Source organism: Protopterus annectens, chromosome 5.part1 (genome assembly GCF_019279795.1).
Source record: "Protopterus annectens isolate FY-2018-M chromosome 5.part1, PAN1.0, whole genome shotgun sequence".
NCBI classification, from domain to species: Eukaryota; Metazoa; Chordata; order Ceratodontiformes; family Protopteridae; genus Protopterus; species Protopterus annectens.
In genome coordinates, this window is record NC_056736.1 from 720,148,545 (window position 1) to 720,168,229 (window position 19,685).

Genomic DNA, 19,685 nt, shown 5'->3' on the forward strand with positions numbered 1-19,685 from the left:
GAGTCTTGTCCAATTCTCTAATCACAGCTTTACCAGCTGAGGCTCACGCTAGTGTAGATAACCTGAAAGAATAGCTGTTAACCACTACCCACCTGGCTCAGTCACATTGCCGTTTGCCTTGCACCCTTCTGCTTCATTACCAGTGAGACTGATGCAAATTTGGCTTTCTAATACACAAAATAGTTGACTTAAATGGGATGCATAAATCTGCAAACCCACAATCTATATTAGTCAAATCATTCCAGAACTGTGACATGAAATTTCCTGATTGAAATGTACTCCAATGGCTGAAGGCCACACATGCGTAACAGTAGCTGTTTACATGATTTTAGTTGCAATTACAGCCACTTTCATACTAATACTGCCTCGACTAAAGTTAACTCCACTGTGCAGAACTTAATACCACTTAGGCAGCATCAGCTCCCTGCCACACGAGACACACCTGCCACTGTAGCCAAGTGGTCCTTCAGAATAAACTTTATGACCATAAGTGATACAACACCTTACATTGCCAAAAGGAGAATAATAAAACAAAATATTCCAGAACACACCTTGAAGAGACATGTGGATCTTAAGACTGTGTGCAGCACTGCCATCTATATTTTTTTCATAGGCTGTTTTTTGTCATCAAGCTTTTTCTAAACAGTCTCTCCTATACTATGTCACATAAGTGAAGGATCTTTTGAGGAGGAACAGAGTGCTTTTCCTTCAGGTGCTGTGTCATTCATTAGTCCATCTGAGTGTCAAGGGAGTGGTCTATGCTCTCAAAATATTTACCATGCTACACAGGGCTCAGAGTAGTCCTGAGTTTCTGCATTAATTTTGACCCTGTAAATATGAGGGTGTTGAGTGAAGCACTCAGTCTGATTCTTTCTTGGTTTGTGTATAAGGGAACAAAGCTGTAGTATCTCTCATTGTAATCTAAAAGAGCAGCCATTCATGTTGCTTTAAGTGTCTCTTCATTTTGCAGAAAATAAAAGAGACAAAAAGGTTTGTTTTACTACAAAATATGCCAATGATAGCTCACTTATGCGAGGCGTAGTTGAACTTAATTGGCATTTGTTAATGGTAGATAGGGCCACTGTTGATGTTATAGGAGAGTCACCTAGCTTCACCTATTGTAATAATACGAATTTGAAGCAATTGCTATGTAAAGATAAATGTGGAAAATTCCTAGAGAGGTTGCCTTTAGGTACCTTCCCATGTATGAATTGTAGGATGTGTGACACTATTATAAAGTCTCAATATTTTAAACATCCTAACATGAACTTTGAATTTATGCCTAGATTTCATGCGACTTGTCAAACTCAGAATTTAGTATATTTAGCCAATTGCAACAATTGTTTTTATATAGGAAAGACAGTGAAACATTTAAGGGACAGGATCTGCGGTCACCTCTATGATATTAAAAATAGCAATTTACAGAATGTGCTAGCAAAACACATTGTTGAATACAAAATGCACACTTTCAGCTTTATGGTTTTGCAGCCTTTACAAAGCAATATTAGGAAGGGCAACATGAATAACTTTTTAGAAAGGCTTCAACTAAAATGGATTTTGAGACTTCAAGCACATTTGTATCCAGGATTAAACATTGCTGTCTGTATAAAACCTGAGTTGGCAGGGAGACGTAACAGAAAAGTCAGAAAGTCATAAAAAGTGGTGATTGTTGTTTTATTATTTTAAATAATTGTTTTAATTTAATTTAATCCAATTATTTTATTGTTTAATCAATTGATTGCTTAATAGTTTTAGCCATTGAGATGATATATAAATTGTGTTTTTGTGATTTATTTGGGATCTGATGAAGCGTAGTTCGCTACGTGAAAGCGCTTATCCATTTTCATGCTACCATTGTTATTTCAAGACTAATTAAAAAATCTAAAAAACCTGGAAGCCTCAGCCTTGGTGGCCATTTTTTTTTTTTTTTTGGATTGTTGTTTTTACTATACAGACCTTTGGACCAGATTGGTATTTGTTTGTTCTGTATTTTGCAGAAAAGGCATAAATCTCATTGTGTTTGGACATGGTTGTCCTGTAGATGTTGGTTTCAAGGCCAAAGATTGGTGTGCATTTTTTCTATTTAGATTTTTTTTCTACAGGTCTTTCTTCACTAACTTGAGTAGCCAATCTGTGGTCAGATGGCACCATATTTTTTTTTTCAATGTCCTCTGACACTCTAGGTATTTGTTTGCAGATGGGATCACCTGCATCTGTTTTCCATATCATACAATTTTTGTAAAAAAAAAAAAAAAAAGGCAGAGAGAGAGAGAGCAAGAAAGAAAGAAAAAGCTGACTACTTTATCGGGAAAGCATTCTGCAACTCTAACTTCTTTGTTTTCATTCATGGTCAGACATTTTACTTTCTTCCTCCTCAATCACTTGGCTATACTTGGTTAACAAACTCTTTATTCATGATGCTGGCCCAGAGTCATTGATTTAACTCCAACAATACTTTATATATATTTTCCAATATTTGACTGCTTCATCTTAAAAAAAAATTATAAGGAGACTACCATGACCAATGCCTTCTGCTTTAAAAAGTTGTCTAATTGTCAACATTTTATTTCAGAACTAGTGGTCCAACTGATTTTTTCTTTTACTACCACAATTTGTGTAAAATAGTCATTGCTAAAACAACTAAAATTAACGGTTTACTATCAAAATATCGAGGTGACTTACCTCGACCATTCACATCCCCAACCCGGAACAATGAAAAAGAATCATGACAATTACTTAAAATGTTGATTCCTTCAAAGGAAAGAATCGACATTCAACCACTCGCCATCCTCAAAAAAGCATCCGCTATGAGGCAGTAAATGTCCTAACATTTTGCAGGCAGGCAAGCCCCCCTGCACCCCCCACACCCACTACTACTTATATATTCTAACTCCAAGACCACACTACAGTGAGGAAAAGGGTAATTTTCATGATCCCCACTGTAGTGCAATGCCCTTCAAAACACTGACACTCCAAACCACGAATACAATCTCTTTATCGATGTTTCACAGTCGACAGGAATTGTGTTCACAATTTTGCCTCTCTCCCGCTCCATGTTTGTCCTTCTAACTGTCGAGGAAAGCAACCTCCACATTTTGATGGTAAGCCAAAATTAACAGCTCTTCATTTGTTACACCACTTTTTCAGAGAAAAAATGAACCATATGAATAATTCAGAAAAAATGCAAAGGACAGTAATATGAAATTTTCAGTATTTTATATTGTAAAATAGTAAACTACATGTACAGCCATTTAATCATTCACTTCAGACAATATTTATATAGAGCTTTACAGAGGTCAGAAGTCAGATGTGGTTATTTTAAACAAACAATTCCCACACAATGTGTATTAAATAGAACAGAAGAAGAATTCAACTTTACCTGCTGCACCTAGATTTGAACCTGTCATGGGTTGAGTGAGGTGGTTCTATATCTTAGCACTATGACAGCCATCCTGGTGGGGAACATTAATAGCCACACACATCCATAAGTGTACTTACACTTCTTTCAGCTAGTGTTTTTGTTCACAACCATTTAGTCTTCATGCTTTTTACATCTCAAGTAATGTAAACACAACCTTTCTCCTATTATTATTATTAAGATCTTTGCTTGGAAATGTTTACATAGGCATTTTTATACCCCATGTAGACTCCAAAGAATTTTCCTTGGGTAGGCAGCAAATGTTGGAGGTGTGATGGGGAAGAAAGAGGTAATTGGGAGCATATTTTCTGGGAGTGTAATGAGTTGTCAAACTTTAAAGATTCCCTGAATACTACTCTGTCAGAGTAGAGGTACTGGGTGAGCAAACTGGTGAAACCAAGGAAATTATTTTTTTGAGCTATAATACAGAATTGGAATTGCTGTCATACTAAGGCTTTGCGGAGTCTAATTATGGTGGCTGCCAAAAAAGCAATTACTGGAAAATGGAAATCCACGTAGTCTAAACCAGCTTTACTAGAATTAGTGAATACAGTAACAGAGATAAATCAACTGGAATTGTGATCTTTAGAAAGGGAGCAAATTACATAACACAGTGGGAATTATGGGAGCAATAAGTGCAGAGGAGGAATGAGGTTTAAAAGAAGGCAATATTTGAATGAGGTGCATAATATTTGACTGACAATGACTGGATAAATTATAAGTGATGTATAATGTTTGCAACTAAAATTATGCCCATATGGTTTGTTTTCATTTATATACATGTATGATTGCCTATGTCATGCATGATGATTTAATAAAGATTTTTCTTGTTTAAGAAAATACATTGTTTTATTTATTTATATTTATCACAAGTATTTTAAGTGGGTTTATATTATAAGTTAGAAATTTGAAAACTTTGAATCTCATATGATCGACATGATATGAGCGAAGTTTTCAAACATTGAACGTTTCAATGGAGATTGACGTAGGGAATATTTCCCTTCACTTCAATGTAGTGCGATCTCGGAGTTGGTATATTTAAGTACAGGGGGTGGGGGTGCAGGGGGGGCTTGCCCCCCTGCATAGAGCATTCAGGTAGTTTTGTTTTATTTTTAGTTTGTTTATATTTTCTGTTCGATGTTTGAAAACTTCGCTCATATGGAGTCGATCATATGAGGTTCAAAGTTTTCAGACTTCGAACATATAATATAGACCCTTTTAAGTACACACTTAGTAAACAGTTTTGTCGTATGAAGTGTTGATAGTCTAACAGAACACGAAATAGTAAGACAGTATAGCTTGATTTTTTTCAAAAATATCTTGAGAAGATGTTTGATATTTGGTGGCTTTGTTCTGTTATTCCCAGAAGCTGTGACTATTGAGGAATAGATTTTAGATTATAGTTTAAGTGGACATCTTATAGCTCATCTGTCATTTAGTGTAACTCTTATTTTTGGCCTCCCACATAATGGACTTCTGTTCTTGTTATTATTTAAGCAAACCTTCATTAAAGGACATTTGATAGCTGTTACAATCTTTGCCGACATTGTCCTCTTTTTGAAGCTCTCTGTTCTGATTTTGACTTATTTTATTTGTTTATTTTGTTAATTTTTACATCATACCCTTGTTATTTTAACCATTTGAAAAAATTGCTTGAAGTCTTCCTAAAACATCAAAATTAATCTGAAGTCTGATATTTTAAATCTGAAGCTCTTCAGAGGTTCTGTCACTCCACTTGTATCATCACCAGATTTCCTGAGACTTTTTCAAAATTTTGAAGCATAGAGTCACATTGATAGGAATGCAGATTCTCAGCTACATGGCTGCCACTCCCTTTACTACTGAGAGCAATCATGTCATGTAGATATAGAGGTATAGTATGACACGACTTAAGAACATCAATGACTCTAAAGTATAATCAATTAGTGGTAGTAAGACAGCAAATCTAACACAGTTTTACTGACATGACACGCTTTTTCATTCCACTGTGTGGATGCATGCACTGGATTATGTATAAGTGTACTAAACAGAGCATAAAGTAAGGCAGTACAATCATCATGGAATACAGATTTCTCATAGATGTAAGCATAAGCTTGTATCTAACACACATATTTACAAAACTAAATAACTTCAGACCCTCGTATTGTATGCCTATCATTTCACTGTGTTTTCCCATAGTGGGGATGTACCAGATAACCAGTTCTATTATATCCTGATATCCAGTGATAATTCCTTCACTGTCTAAACATGCTCCTCCTCCCTCACTGATTTCAAAATGCACCAATTACAGTTAAGTATTTTAAAGGTGCAGTGGTGGCAGCGGTTGTAAATAACAATCCTTTGACTTTGAAACCCATCTAACATGATCTGGAAGTCCATCAGTGCCATTTATATACCATATGATCACAAATTTGTCTACTCCCAGAATGCATATAAAAACAAGTTTAACTTTATTCTACAATGTTCTCATAAACATTCTGAAAATAAGACAAAAATAAAAAATACTGAGTTCTATGAGATTTCTGGGATTTGCTGTGAGCCTCCTGTACTTTCTGTGTAGATGTACAGACTACAGGTGTCATTAACTGCCTGCTTTGGTGGAGTTTGCATTTTCCATGTTGATAGATTCCTTCAAAGCTTTGCCAAAAATGCTGATACCTTGACTTGAGTGCATAAACAAAATATTTCTGGAATGTATATGCACATTACTCTCCTTCTGATGTTCACCTTTCTGTTTAAACATTCCCTCTACTTTTTTTTTCAGGGAGACCTACGTGGAACATGCGAGAGAATAGCAGAAGCAGTTTTGGGAAAAGATGATGACTGGCAAATTGGGAAGACCAAGATATTCCTAAAGGTAAGATGCTGCCTGTAGAAACCAAACCTGATTTATTAATGCAAGATGTTGTCCCCCTTAGAATGTAGAATGTAGTACAAAACCTCTGACCATACTTAATGTCTCCATTTCCTATGAATAATTTTGGTAACAATATTTTGGCCATTTGAACAAAGCCTGAAAGATTTGTGTTGGTACACCACAAAGAGAAATGTAAGAACAGATGTTTATCTTCATTCATTTCTCAACTTACTACAGTATTATAGGTCAATTTGCTACTTGTTTGTATACTGGTATATCCATATTCTTAAAGGATATGCACACCTCTAGACTGGTAGCCCAGAATAATGCATCCGAGATACTTCAGGTACAACTAACACTCGGTAAGACAGCGATACAAGTCATAGCCTGATACAGAACCCCAAACATGTCCCTAGATTCTCACTCCAAGTTCCTAAGCACCCTGGAATCTATCAAGGTCCAACCCAATACTCTCATACTGGGTGACTTCAAATACCTTTCCATCAACTGGGAAAACTATTCAAATACCAATGTACAGGCACAATGCTTTCTGGAATTTATCAGTTCCAATTGCCCTGGACCAGCTCATTCTGACCCCCACTAGAGGAAGCAACATCCTCGACCTGGTTATCACCAACATGGGAGACCGTTGCTCCACACCTATAGTCAATTCCTCCCTGATTAAATCCGACCACAAACTGATCACCATGGAAATTTCCATCTCACCTACAACCCCCACTAAGGTGACAACCCTAAAAAGCTTCTCTAAAGCTGACTTTGGGCTCCTAAAAACAGAGGTAGCTAACGTCTCAGCACCCACGCCAATGGAAAATAGCTGCATGACTGCCGAATCATACACCAACATACTGTATAAGCACGTACACAAATGCATGGACCTTGCCATACCAAATAGAATTAAGATGCTCTCCTCCAAAAAAAGGAAGCCAATCTGGTTGTCCCCAGCCATCAATAAACTCTACAACAGAAGGAAGAAACTGTTGCAGAAAAAAAATGAAGCCACAAGACTGGAAAACCTCCCTTATCAGTCTCAACAAAAAGCTGAGACCTCTTATCAAATCCTCTAAAGCCAGCTGTGAAGGCAAAATTGCAGTTGACACCAAAAACAACGACAAAGCATTCTGTAGCTATATCAAAAACCTCCAAGGCAATACCCAGATTTGCTCTGAGTTATTGCACAATGGCACCTCCTATACTGAGCCAACAGATATGGCCAACATACTGGCCGACAGATTCAGTGCTAACGTTACTCCTCTCTCCCCCAAGGGCCCTATCACAATACCAGAAGAAGGCTTGGTACCCACCATTTCTGCAGCACAGGTCAAAGCCACATTGTCCAAAGCCAAGAATACAGCATCTATGGGACCTGATAATATCCCTGGCTTTGTCCTACATGAGTGACAAAATGAAATGGCACCACGTCTCTGTGCCCTGTTCAATCACAACCTTACCTCAGGCTATGTCCCGAACGAATAGTGCACTGCTACAGTTGTCCCACTCCATAAAGGGGGACCAACTACAGACCCTGGGAACTATTCCCCCATTAGCCTGATGAGTCTGGTATGCAAAACTATGGAGCGCATCATCATGGACCTACTTAACAAAGATATAGGCAATCTCCAAACTGTTGACCCCACACTGTTTGTCTTTGTTAAGGGGATATCCTGCCTGCTGAACCTGGTTGACTTCTTTGAGGCAGTCTCCAAGGCTGTGGATGAGGGTAAGGCAGTACATACAGCCTATGTTGACCTGGCCAAGGCATTGGATACCATTTCCCACTCAGGTATCATTGATAAACTCACCAAGCAAGGTGTCAATCCTTACATCACTAGGTGGGTTGCAATTTGGCTCACAGACAGGACCCACATTGTGAAAGTTGCAGATTCCAAGTCAAACTGTTGACCAGTCATGAGTGGGGTCCCACAGGGCTCGGTCCTGGGCCCTCTCCTGTTTGGCATCTACTTCTCAGAAGTCCAGACCAACACAGAAGGACTCTGGCTGACCAAGTTCACTGATGACTACAAACTAGGAGTCATTATCAACTCCCCATGTGATGCAGACATCCTACAAAAGGGCGTCTCTGAGACCAATGACTGGTGTCGGAACCATGGCCTGAAGCTTAATGCCAAAAAATGCATGATCTGGGCACTCAGGTTGACAGCCACCTCATCTTCGACCACCACATTGCCACTGTGGTCAGAAAGTCCTTCTACGTGGCACATCTTATAACCAAAGGGTTTGCATCCAGGAAGAAAGAGGTCATCATCCCTCTCTACTAATCCCTCATTAGACCAATCATCGAATATAATGCCCCTTTTGGCATGTACCTGACCAGACACCTACAACAGCTGGAGAGGCCACAAAAGTACCTCACAAAAAGTATCCTAGGCCTTAAACACATATCTACACGGACAGACTCAAGAAACTTTAGATGTTCTCAGTCTCTTATCGTCTACTTAGAGGTAATCTCTGCTTGACTTACAAAGCCATGTCCAACCTAGCCCTACTTGAAATGCTACACCTAAAGAAATCCCAATCTGCCCATGCCACACACTCCAGAGATCACAACCTCATTACCACAATTAGCAGAACATGCTGGACGGACAGGTTCATCTCCCAAAGACTGCCCATACTCTGGAATAAGCTTCCCATTCATGTCAAGCAGAGCACCTTGCTGGCCCTCTTCAAGAGAAATCTTGACAAGTGGATGGGTAACAAAAAGTTCACCCCAGGGATCACTCCAATTGCCCTACTGGATAGGGGCACTGTGAACTAACATTGGGTGGCATGGTGCCTGGGCATTTTTTTGTGCTAGGCTTGTAAAGGCTCCAGGGGCATTAGCCTAGTACACACCTATGAACCTACGTTATAAACAGATCTGGAGAACAGCCACTGCTTTCTTCAAAGTTAGAGGGAGACTACATGTTCAGTTAATAAATTTACTTTATCTATCTGTCTATCTGACTAGCTGGGTTTGTTCATAAGAGCGAGTCAACAGAAAGTAAAATGTCATGTGGTCGAGACCATATCATCAACTTTCCAAAATGTTGAAGCTTTTGAATGGAGATCGCCCTTCAGTTGGTATCTGGAAATTTACCTTCTTCCCCACTGTAGTGTGATCTCAGAGTTAGTATATATAATATGCAGGGGGTGTGGGGAACGCAAGGGGGTTGGCCCACCTACAAAATATAGATTTTTGTTGTTTTCCATTGTTTGACTTTTCAGAAAGTCGATCATATGGTCTCGACCTTCTGAAGTAGATCCGTCTAGCTATAGCTAGCTAGATGGTAATAAATGCATCATGTGCAGAATTGTAAGCAAGTCCTGTTATACAAAACACAAAAGAGAAGTGTAGTACATTGTACATTGCAAATAAGCAAATAATCGTGAAGTAATGTTCATACTGCATGGTAGACAATGGTGCGCATTATGTACAAATGTGAAATATCAGAACAGAATAAAATAGATGACATGAAGAGAAATCAAGGGTCCATTAAAAAAAATACTTCATCTAGAGAATTTTGACAGTACACACCAGCAGAGATTATCTTGGGGGATAAAATGGAGTTGGTAACCCCTCCCAATCTTACAGTGAATTTCTATGAAAACAAATTATGATGTTCAGCATTCTTACCACTTCTGCAGTAAACAAAGCTATTGGCTTATATCCTTGCCTAGGATATGACCACTAACCAGTTTTCAAAGCTTGTGAGTATCTTCCATGTGCCCAGACTTCTAGTGGCTCAAGTAGAACCTTATGAAAGGCAATTTGAGTGCAAAAAGCTTCAAAACTTTCTTGCCGCTGAAGTTCTCTGCCTCTGTTTGTGGAAATGTCAGTTGGATAGCGATCCTTTCAAGGTTGGGCAGATAAAGAACTCTTCTGGCGAAATCCTCACAATATATCTTTTTCCTGAGAAAAAATATGTTTTTTCTTTGAATATTTTAATTTTATGTTAGGAAATGCCTGAAAATGGACTGCCATGTTCACTGAAGGCAATTCTACTGCTGTTTTTCTTTTGTGAAAGAAAACTAAAAGTCTGTTTGTTAGTGTTATTTTCTACATCTTTGTGTTGAATAAGTGTGTGGGGCAAGGTATGATACTTTTGGGTACTGTCACGGAAAATTTTACATCCTTGCCTTCATTCTTCTATCATAAGGTTTACTGACTCATGCAGGGTCCACTACCTGCTTGTGAGGCTTTCTTCCCAGCTTAAACATGAAGCAACTGTTCATCTCCATGCTTCTTGCTTTGTCTGTCTGCAGGAAGGAAAAAGCAACTAAGGGCATCTTTAGATGAATGGCTGGCTCCATCATTACTTCAAACACTCTTCTGTGGCTAAAGCTGGCTCCTTGGATCTGTCATCATTTATTCCTGATCACTCTGTTGTAGCTTCTCAGGAAGCCCTTAATGACTGGGAGATTGCCACATCCTTTGTGGCTGCAGGGTTGCCCTCACTCAGCAAGACAGAATCATATCCACAAAACAAACAGCACCAGAATTACCCATTCTAAAGACTTAAACCTTGCCTGTGATTATAAATAGGACCTTTTGGAGGGACAGGTATGTATCCTAGAGACTACCCCTTCTCTGGATAGGCTCCCCGTCCATGTGAAGCAGAGTTCCTCCCTAACCCAATTGAAGAGTAACTTGGACAACTGGATGGGGAACATAACATTTATCCCTGGTTTGACACCTATGTCTCTAATGGACAGAGGCAACCTGTAAATGGTTTATCTCCCAGGTTCCTGCTTGTAAAACTTTCACCTTCAAGTCCCTGCTTACACATATCAAGGGTACCAGAATTTGTCAGAGATTTAGGATGCATGGCTAGGCTTAAAAAGGCCCCTGTGGTTGTTAGCCTAGTAAATACCTATGAAGGTATGAAGCTGTAATGACTCTTGCTGGTCTCAGGAGAAGGAGCGAGTGAAGGTATACTGCTAGCACACCTGTCGTTGGTCGGCCCCTTTCCACAGAATCCCTCAGAAAGAAAGAAAAGCCAGAAACTTAAAAATGCTGCTTTTGTGGTATCTTTAACTATGTACAGGGAATATTTGCTTGGATTTGTTAAGGGATTACTCTAATTTTAATTTGTTAAATCCTGTTTCCTCACTGCTTTCTGATAGAAAAAGTAAAAGATTTCCTTCACAGTAAGACAATGATGAGCAGGGAGAGGAGGGGAGAGGGACTGATTCTTCAGTTAATTCTCTTCAAGCTGAAGATTATGATTTTTGGAAAATATTTTTTAGCTTTCTCTTTAGAAGAATTACATTTCCCTGAGACTGTAAACAAAATGAAAGATTTACTTCAGTGGGAACAGAATGAAATACCTATCTCCCAGCAAAAGTACTATGATTTGTTACAACTGGATTTTCCACAGCTTAAAGTTGTTTATCCTGTTTTTGTCTGCCTTAGAGGATGCCTTCTTGATAGCTTGCAGTATGACTGACAGTCAACCCCTATCCCCAAAACATCTGACAGTTTATATAAAGTACCTTAGACACATATGTTTGTGTGTGCTAATCCCAAATCAGTTCCTTTGAGCTGCTAGGCTCATGTGTTAAAATTGTTACTAGTTTCTTTTGAAAACATGAGACGGTTAACAGTTAACCTTTCTTCTTCAGGAGTTAAAAATGTCTTTAAATTCCTTAATTATGTCTGCTTCTCAGGTAACTATATAAGTATCAAAGTGCTTTCATGACTCTGATGATGACGTACCCAGAGCAACTGCTACTAGTTCAGTTATGAGAAGATTTGCTTGCTTACATTCTCAAAACTTACCAAATGATGTAAAAGCTGACATTTAAAATTCTCCTGAACAATTTATTTATTTGCCTTTGTTGACAGGGAAAGCCTGACTGGAGAGGGCCCATTTTCAACAGAGGTCCGGGAACATTTATATTAACAAGTAAATTTCAGACAATTCTCAAAAAAAAAAAAAAAAAAAAAAAAAAACGGCAGTTAAATTTCTGTAAAGAAAGCAAGCATAATTACAAGACAGGTATATACGGTAAAGTATTTATATCAATATATGTCTATACAGTTGTGGTAGCTCTAAAATCTTGCAGGAAGTAAATGGATTTATACTGTAGAAGGGTACACTTTGTAAAGAAGTTTAGCATTCTTACATTTCAGTACAGAAAGATTTGTAAACAGTTCAAGAGATATAATAAAGAGTATAGTTGAGAAGTAAGTTATAACATTATGTGGAAAGGGAGATATTAGTATTATATACAAGGATATACAAGGATAGTGGTAACAGCGGGTCTATATTAGAACAATGAAGTTTCAAAACTTCAAATGTTCTGATATCAAACCCTATTCAGTGAAAGCTGAAAATATCGAAGCAACAGAAAATTAAATTTTTTCCTAGGGAAAGAATTTGGTTGTCCGTTTCTGTTGCTTCAGTATTTTCAGCGCTGTGGTGGAAAGTTACGGGTCGGGTTCAGGTAAGTGTGCGATTGAGTGCGTGTTAGAGTAGTTAGGGTTAGGGTGCAGGTTAGGTATGTGTGCGATTGTATGGACGTGAGGGTTAGGGCAGGTTAGGTGAGTTAGGGTTAGGGTGCAGATTAGGTATGTGTGCGATTGTGTTGATGTGAGGGTTAGGGCGGGTTAGGTGAGTTAGGGTTAGGGCATGGGTCAGGTAAGTGTGTGACTGTATGGACGTGAGGGTTAGGGCAGGGTAGGTGAGTTAGGGTTAGGGCGCGGGTGAGCTGAGTGTGTGATAGTGACGGACCATAAGGTTAGGGTTTGGGTTAAGGTAAGTGGATAGTTAGTGGTGTGTGTATAATTTAGTGTAGGGTTAGGTGTAAGATTTTAGGTGTATGTGCGTGGATTGCTGTTTATTTGGTGTGCTTGTGTTGTGTGTATGTGTTTTGGAACAGCAAATTTCTTCCCTAGGAAAAAATTCGCTGTTCTGTATGTTCAATGTTTTCAGCTTTCGCTGAACAGGGTTCGATATTAGAACATTCGAAGTTTTGAAACTTCGATGTTCTAATATAGACCCCAGCATATGAGAGTGAGACAGCAAGGTATAGGATTATAGGATTAGTTCTATCAAGGCTGCCTGTTCCAAATTGGTGTACCTGAAAGGTGCGTAACTTGGGTTATATAGGGGATGCAAAAGAGGGGCAGGGCAGTTAGTAAAAGAGAAAGATGAGTAGCTATATTTAAGTAAGAGAAAGATGAAAAGTTTTGTTTAAGAGGGGGTGTATTAATTCAAGTGAAGTAGGGAAAGCTGTTAGGGGTATAATGATTCAAGTACAGGAATGGAAAAGATAGTGATAGGTAATGTTGATGAAAGAGAGAACTGATTCAATGGGTTTATTTTTTATCCATTCTTTTCAAAGTTTAGTAAAAACTTTCCTTCCTTTTCAGGGTCCTTTTTCAGGAAATTCAAAAATTCAATCCAACTTACGCTAAAGACGATTCAGGTCAGAGTAATACAGAACGTAAAAAATCCTGAATATGACACCAAGGCTAAGATAAATGGTTAATAAAACTGTTGAGGCAATGAAATAAGTGAAATGAAATTTAATCAATAGATATAAAACATTAAACAAACAAACTAAAAACAAAAATAATGAACAGGCCTAAATAAGATAAGTGTTTTCGGCGATACTCACCTTCATCAGATCTTAGTGTACATAGGCTTCAATTGGTTAAAATAATAGTACATAACCCATTCCTTTGAGTGACTAAAAAAAACAGAAAGTAAAATATTTTAAAGGATGTGTAACCAATCATAAAGTTAAGATTAAATTCATCAGCCAATCAATAGAAATTTAAAATTGCTGTCGCAAATATATCCAGTAGGAGCACCACAGCTCAGGTTGACTCTTCAGGCTTCATACATCCAGTCATTGCATGACATTGTAGCAGACAAGCTGAGAAGGACCAAATGGAAACTACACCTAGGGGTCTTCCAGAAATGTATTCAACTGTGGTAAACACTTCAAATAGATCTGTTTGCCTCCTTTCAAAACAGTTAATGAAATTCTGCTCCAGGATTCTTTGCAAACAGACCTGGAAGGCAGATGTTTTTTCATTCCCAGGGACTGCATTAAGACATCCTCAGAACCAAGACAAATAGTAAAAAACAAATTTAAATACAATGCAAAGACACACCCATATAAAAACTTCTAGTAAAACCTATCAAGCAATTAAACATACCAAACAGAAATAAAGCAACAGTAACTAAATGTTGCAGCCACAATACCAAATGTAATAGATGCTTCATATACTGTAAAAGGAAAAAAACTTCAAAGACCAATGCACGTTAGGTTCAAGCAAGGCATCCTTTATTACTTGCAGCAAGGAGACAAAGCATGTAGGCACAAGGTTTGTCTAACTTTCTGGTGATCAGTATGTTATTCTTATACAGTTCCCTTCATGTCACACAGAAAAAGTTACCATTCTATTTCTGACATAATCAGACACAGCTTTCTGTATGTTTCACAGAAAATGTTATCAGATTTATTGCTGACATAGTCAGCTTATTTGTCTTTCTACAAAAACATTTTGAAAAACAACCTAGCCTTGGGCTTATATTTAGCCCTCCTTAACATTTCAATTTTTCAATTGTACTGTTCTAATACATGTGCTACACTTTGTCTAGTTTCAAGGTACTTTTCTAACTTCAGTACAAGTAATGCTGACTGTGGTTTATACTTTCAAGCATCTATTGTTCTCTTTATCACAGTTTCTAACAGCTGCATGCTTTCATAGCATAAGCAGAAATGAAATACTTCTTTGTTAAGTCTCATGACATTAGCAGAGATGAAATGCCTCTTTGTTAGGTCTCATGGCATTAGCAGAAATGAAATGTCTCTTTGTTAGGTCTCATGACATTAGCAGAGATGAAATGTGTCTTTGTTAGGTCTCATGACATTAGCAGAAATGAAATGCCTCTTTGTTAGGTCTCATGACATTAGCAGAAATGAAATGCTTCTTATTATTTTCTAATAGCTGTGCAGATTCATGCAGTTTGAACAGAATAAATGTATTAATCCTTTTCAAACTTTGAATGCTTAATGCACTAAGCATGTACATTCTATATATTTTTCTAACATATACTTTAAAGTGTAATTAGATTAGGTTAGTTTAGTTGCAACAAACCCACCAGGGTTAAATGAATATATTTCGATTTCAAGTGAGTTGAAAAAATGTTCACTTACACTCTGCATTTAAGTAATCACTTTGTTTGTTGCTAACTTAGATTGTGAACATTGATGAAAGTTAGTGCATTTTAATTATCAGTGCATCCCTCTTCTCCCCATTTCCTACACATAAGGATTTTCATATCTGTCATTTCTTATTATAAAATGAGTGAAATTATAGGTTAAAAACAAAAAATTCACTTATTGTGATTAGTGGTTACAAATTCCTTTTCCATATTTATAAATTGCCATTTTATGGCACATACTGAAACTTTTTAGATTTAAATGGCAACATTCTATTTTGTATAATCACCAAAGGTTAAACTGAGTGATTATTGTCAATTTAACACTATTTGTTCAGAATGTGATTGTTACCATTCTGTGACATTCCTAGTTCAGGCTTCTATTGTTTCCCTTGAACAACTATGTCAGTTTGATGTCATGTGTAAAACATTAGTTACCTTGGCAACAGACCAAGTAATATGTATGGTCAAGATGGGTTACAAAACCACAATTCAAGTTAAAGCAATTATACGACTTGTTATGCACATTTACTTATATGAGAAAATCATCATGTTTCCCCTTGATGTTCAGTATACTGTATGTCATTTAGGACAAGTTAAAACAGTAGTGTTATTATACACAAGCCCATGTTATTAAACTGAGTTTCTATTGTCAATTTAATAATATTTGTTCAGAATATGATTGTTAAATTTTGTGACATTCCTAGTTCAGGCTTCTATTATTTCCCTTGAACAACTTTGTCAGTTTGATGTCATGTATAAAACATTAGTTACCTTGGTAACCATTTAAGTATTATATATGATCAAGATGGGTTAAAAAATGACAGTTCAAGTTAAAGCAATTACATGATTTGTTATGCACATTTACTTATATAAGAAAATCATCATGCTACCTCTTGATGTTCAATGTAGTGTATGTAATTTATGGCAAGTTAAGACAGTAACATTATTATACACAAGCCCATGTTATTAAACCTGTCTTTAATATCTAAATTCAGCAGACTGCTTCATCTTGTATGACGATTATATATTTTATGTTTAGATTTACTAAAATCATACATTACCTATGAACATAACTATAGTGTGTGTGTGGTTTTTTTTGACTGTTGTTTAGTTATTTGAGAGACCACAAGCTGTAATGCTTATTCTTATTATTAGCTCCTTCCAAGCATGTTTATACAGTCCATAGACATTAAAGTATGAGACCCTTCCATTTTTTTAGTTGTTATAATTATATTTCCATCCTTACATACACACATATCAGTACTTCAAGCACGCGTAGCAGTGCCCATCCAGTTTTGCCAGAATACCATTCACTAGTTCATGTGGTGTGTTTCCAGGCTGTTCTTAAAATATCCAAACCAATATTTGTCCTGTTCCATTTTACCAGCCTGTTCCATGCAGTGGCCACTCTGCCAGTGAACCACTCAACACACCTTCCATTCCCACAGATATTTCCACAAAGGAAATCTAATGACTCTCTATCACTTCCTGGCAACCCCAAACACCCCTAGAATCAGCTATCCCCATATGCCCAACATGTCTGAGCAAGCTCACCTCCCAGACCACTGCAAAGGGTTCTGCACAAGACCAAATGCTCTTAGTCTTTCACAATAACTCAGACTTCCACTCTTATGAAAGTCCTTAATGTGTTTGGACAAAAATACATTTTAAATATAAAATTGAGCTTATTATTATTTATTTTATTTTTTTTATCAAGAATCAACTTAATGAGCTAAACGAAGTGTTGGGAGACCATCAGTATTTGTACATGTGGTTTAAAACAGCTTTTTTATTATATTTTTTTCTTTTTTTTTAAAAACCAAAAACTTCATTGCCAAGAATCACCTCAGAGGCTCCTCAGAGCCTTTAAACATTACTGTCACTCTGTCTCCATTACCATAGCAACCTGGGAGCATCTGTTTCTGTTAGTGTGTCTGTGTACTGTATACCAGAGTGTCGCGATGCATCTGAAGCAAAGCTTCACTTCACTACAACTTCAAGCCTAAATTCTCTCCCTTTCTGTGAGCCAGCAGCCAGAAAAATGAATGGAGAGCAAACAGATTAAAAAAAAAAAAAACTCCCAACAAGCTGCCACAAGAGATATCACATTCTTCCAGCCTTCCCATCTCTCATTCAGCAGATGTGTAACCAAACTATTCTCTTCCAAAATATCCCAAATCACAGTTTTATCCACCCCCTTCTCCTGGATCCAGGCTAAAACACCAAATGCCTCTCCCTAATACACAAGCATCAGTAAACCTCGATCACAAGCCGCAACCCACATCTTCCCGAAGACAAAAACGTAAACATACAACAGCTGCCAGACAGAGCTGCATCCACAAACACCATGTCAGGCTTAATCAAACATCACTCAAAGCTGTGATACCGGTCATAATTCATATTAACTATAGTTAGACAGAATAATGATGACATTTGTACTAAGAGCTTGCTATTGTTATTTAACCAGGATATACATGACATTTCTAAATCATACTTTAACTGAAGAAGGCATTAGTCTCCATGACAGCATTTTTTTTCAAAACACTTTACTGTTACTGCAATTATATATGATGTTAATTTGTTACATTTGAGTCCGAACTCTAATGAATGGTACCTTGTTGAAGTAGTTAATTAAGTACTTAAATTATTATAAGTAAAATCAATGAAAAATTAACAAGATAAGTATTCACTGAGTTCAAGTAGGGGAATAGAAACATCTATGTTTGTATTATATGTTGCTTTGTTTGGCTTATATATAATGTAAATAGTAACCCATCTTGACCTACCGTTGTGAAGAATTATTGGCCTCTTTGAACCTTCTGAATAAATCATTACTATTTCTCAGTTGTTTAAGAAATGCTCCTTTTTTAAATAAAAACAGATGACAAGCGATGTACCATATCAGTTAATACTTTGAGAGATGTAGTTGTAAGAGTTATTTTTCTGGGACATCTATCTTGGAATCAGATTTTTGTTTCTTCTTTCTAGCATCAGTCCAAGGATTTGTTTCTTTTATTCTTTTAGGAGTAGGGGCCATCCATTCCATTTCTTCTGGGATAGACACTATGCTGTTGTGTTTGATGAATATAGTAGCTTCTTTTAAGTCATTAAAGGTTCTCATCTCATTGGCAAAAAGTATTTTATCTTGGCAGGAAAGGCCAGCTGTGCTTTAATGTTGTTTTGTTTCAGCAGTTTTATTATTGGACAGACTTTTTTCCTTTGTTTTAGTATTCTGGAAGAATAATCATTGTCAAACCTTTCCAGGCTTTGATTGTATTTTAAGGGTGATTTCCTCCAAGCAGATTTTAATATTAGTTGCTTGTCTAAAAATGAAAGAAATTTTATAACTATGGATTTAGGCAGCGTATTTGTTAAGCTAGAAGCAAGTTTCCTCAGTGCTGTATGCGCCCTTTCAATTTCAAATGAAAGTCTGTCTTTCAAGTCTAAAAATTCAGGAATCCTGGTTGTTAAGAATGAAATAATGTCTTCTCCTTCAGTGTTTTCAGGCAGACCAAAGATCATTATGTTGTTTCTCCTTTCCCTGTTTTCTAAGTCATCTATTTTGTTAAGCAGCCATGTATTCTGTTTAAGTAGAAATTCCTTTCGGAATTCTTCCTCTTTGAGTCTTCTTTCAATGTCATTTAGAGAAGTCTCTATATTTGTTATTTTTGTATAGTGTTGCTGTAATAGTTCCTTAAGAGTATCAGTCTGTTTTTGAGAATTTAATTTGAGGTTTTCTAAGTCACTTTTAAAGCCACCCATCTTCAAAGATAGTTCCTGTAAGGTTGATGTCATCAATTGCAGTTCTTTTTTCAAAGCAGCATCTGGATGAGAATTCTTTGAGTTGTTCATATTCGGTGACTCAATACATCTCAAAGTTACTTGACAGGAAAATTTTTGTATATCTCCACCAAAATTGATATTTATGTAGTTTAGTAGCTTATCTATAGATTTCTGATGTTTTAAACTTGAAAATAATATTTTCTCATATTATTATACTAGTTTATGACTCTCTCAAAATTCTCTGCTCACAGTTAGCCATCTAGGCTCCGCCCCCAGTTATTAAACTTTCCATAACAGTACATGTTAATATAGATCGCTGTTACTCTAGCCATTCTCTTCCTTGGACTTTTCGATGTGTTGTCAAAGTGTAAATATATATACCCATATGAACATAATTACACTGTTTTTTGTTTGATTGTTCCTTTCC

At 37.0% G+C, this 19,685-nt stretch overlaps 1 protein-coding gene across 1 annotated transcript in view; it reads left to right on the plus strand.

Annotated features, from left to right (window-relative positions):
• MYO7A (myosin VIIA) overlaps window positions 1-19,685 on the plus strand; it is a 1,588,820-nt gene that overhangs the window by 631,417 nt on the left and 937,718 nt on the right. The window contains exon 18 of the mRNA XM_044073349.1: window positions 6,183-6,275. Within this exon, the coding sequence (XP_043929284.1) occupies window positions 6,183-6,275 (93 nt within the window). The remainder of the gene's footprint in view (window positions 1-6,182; window positions 6,276-19,685) is intronic.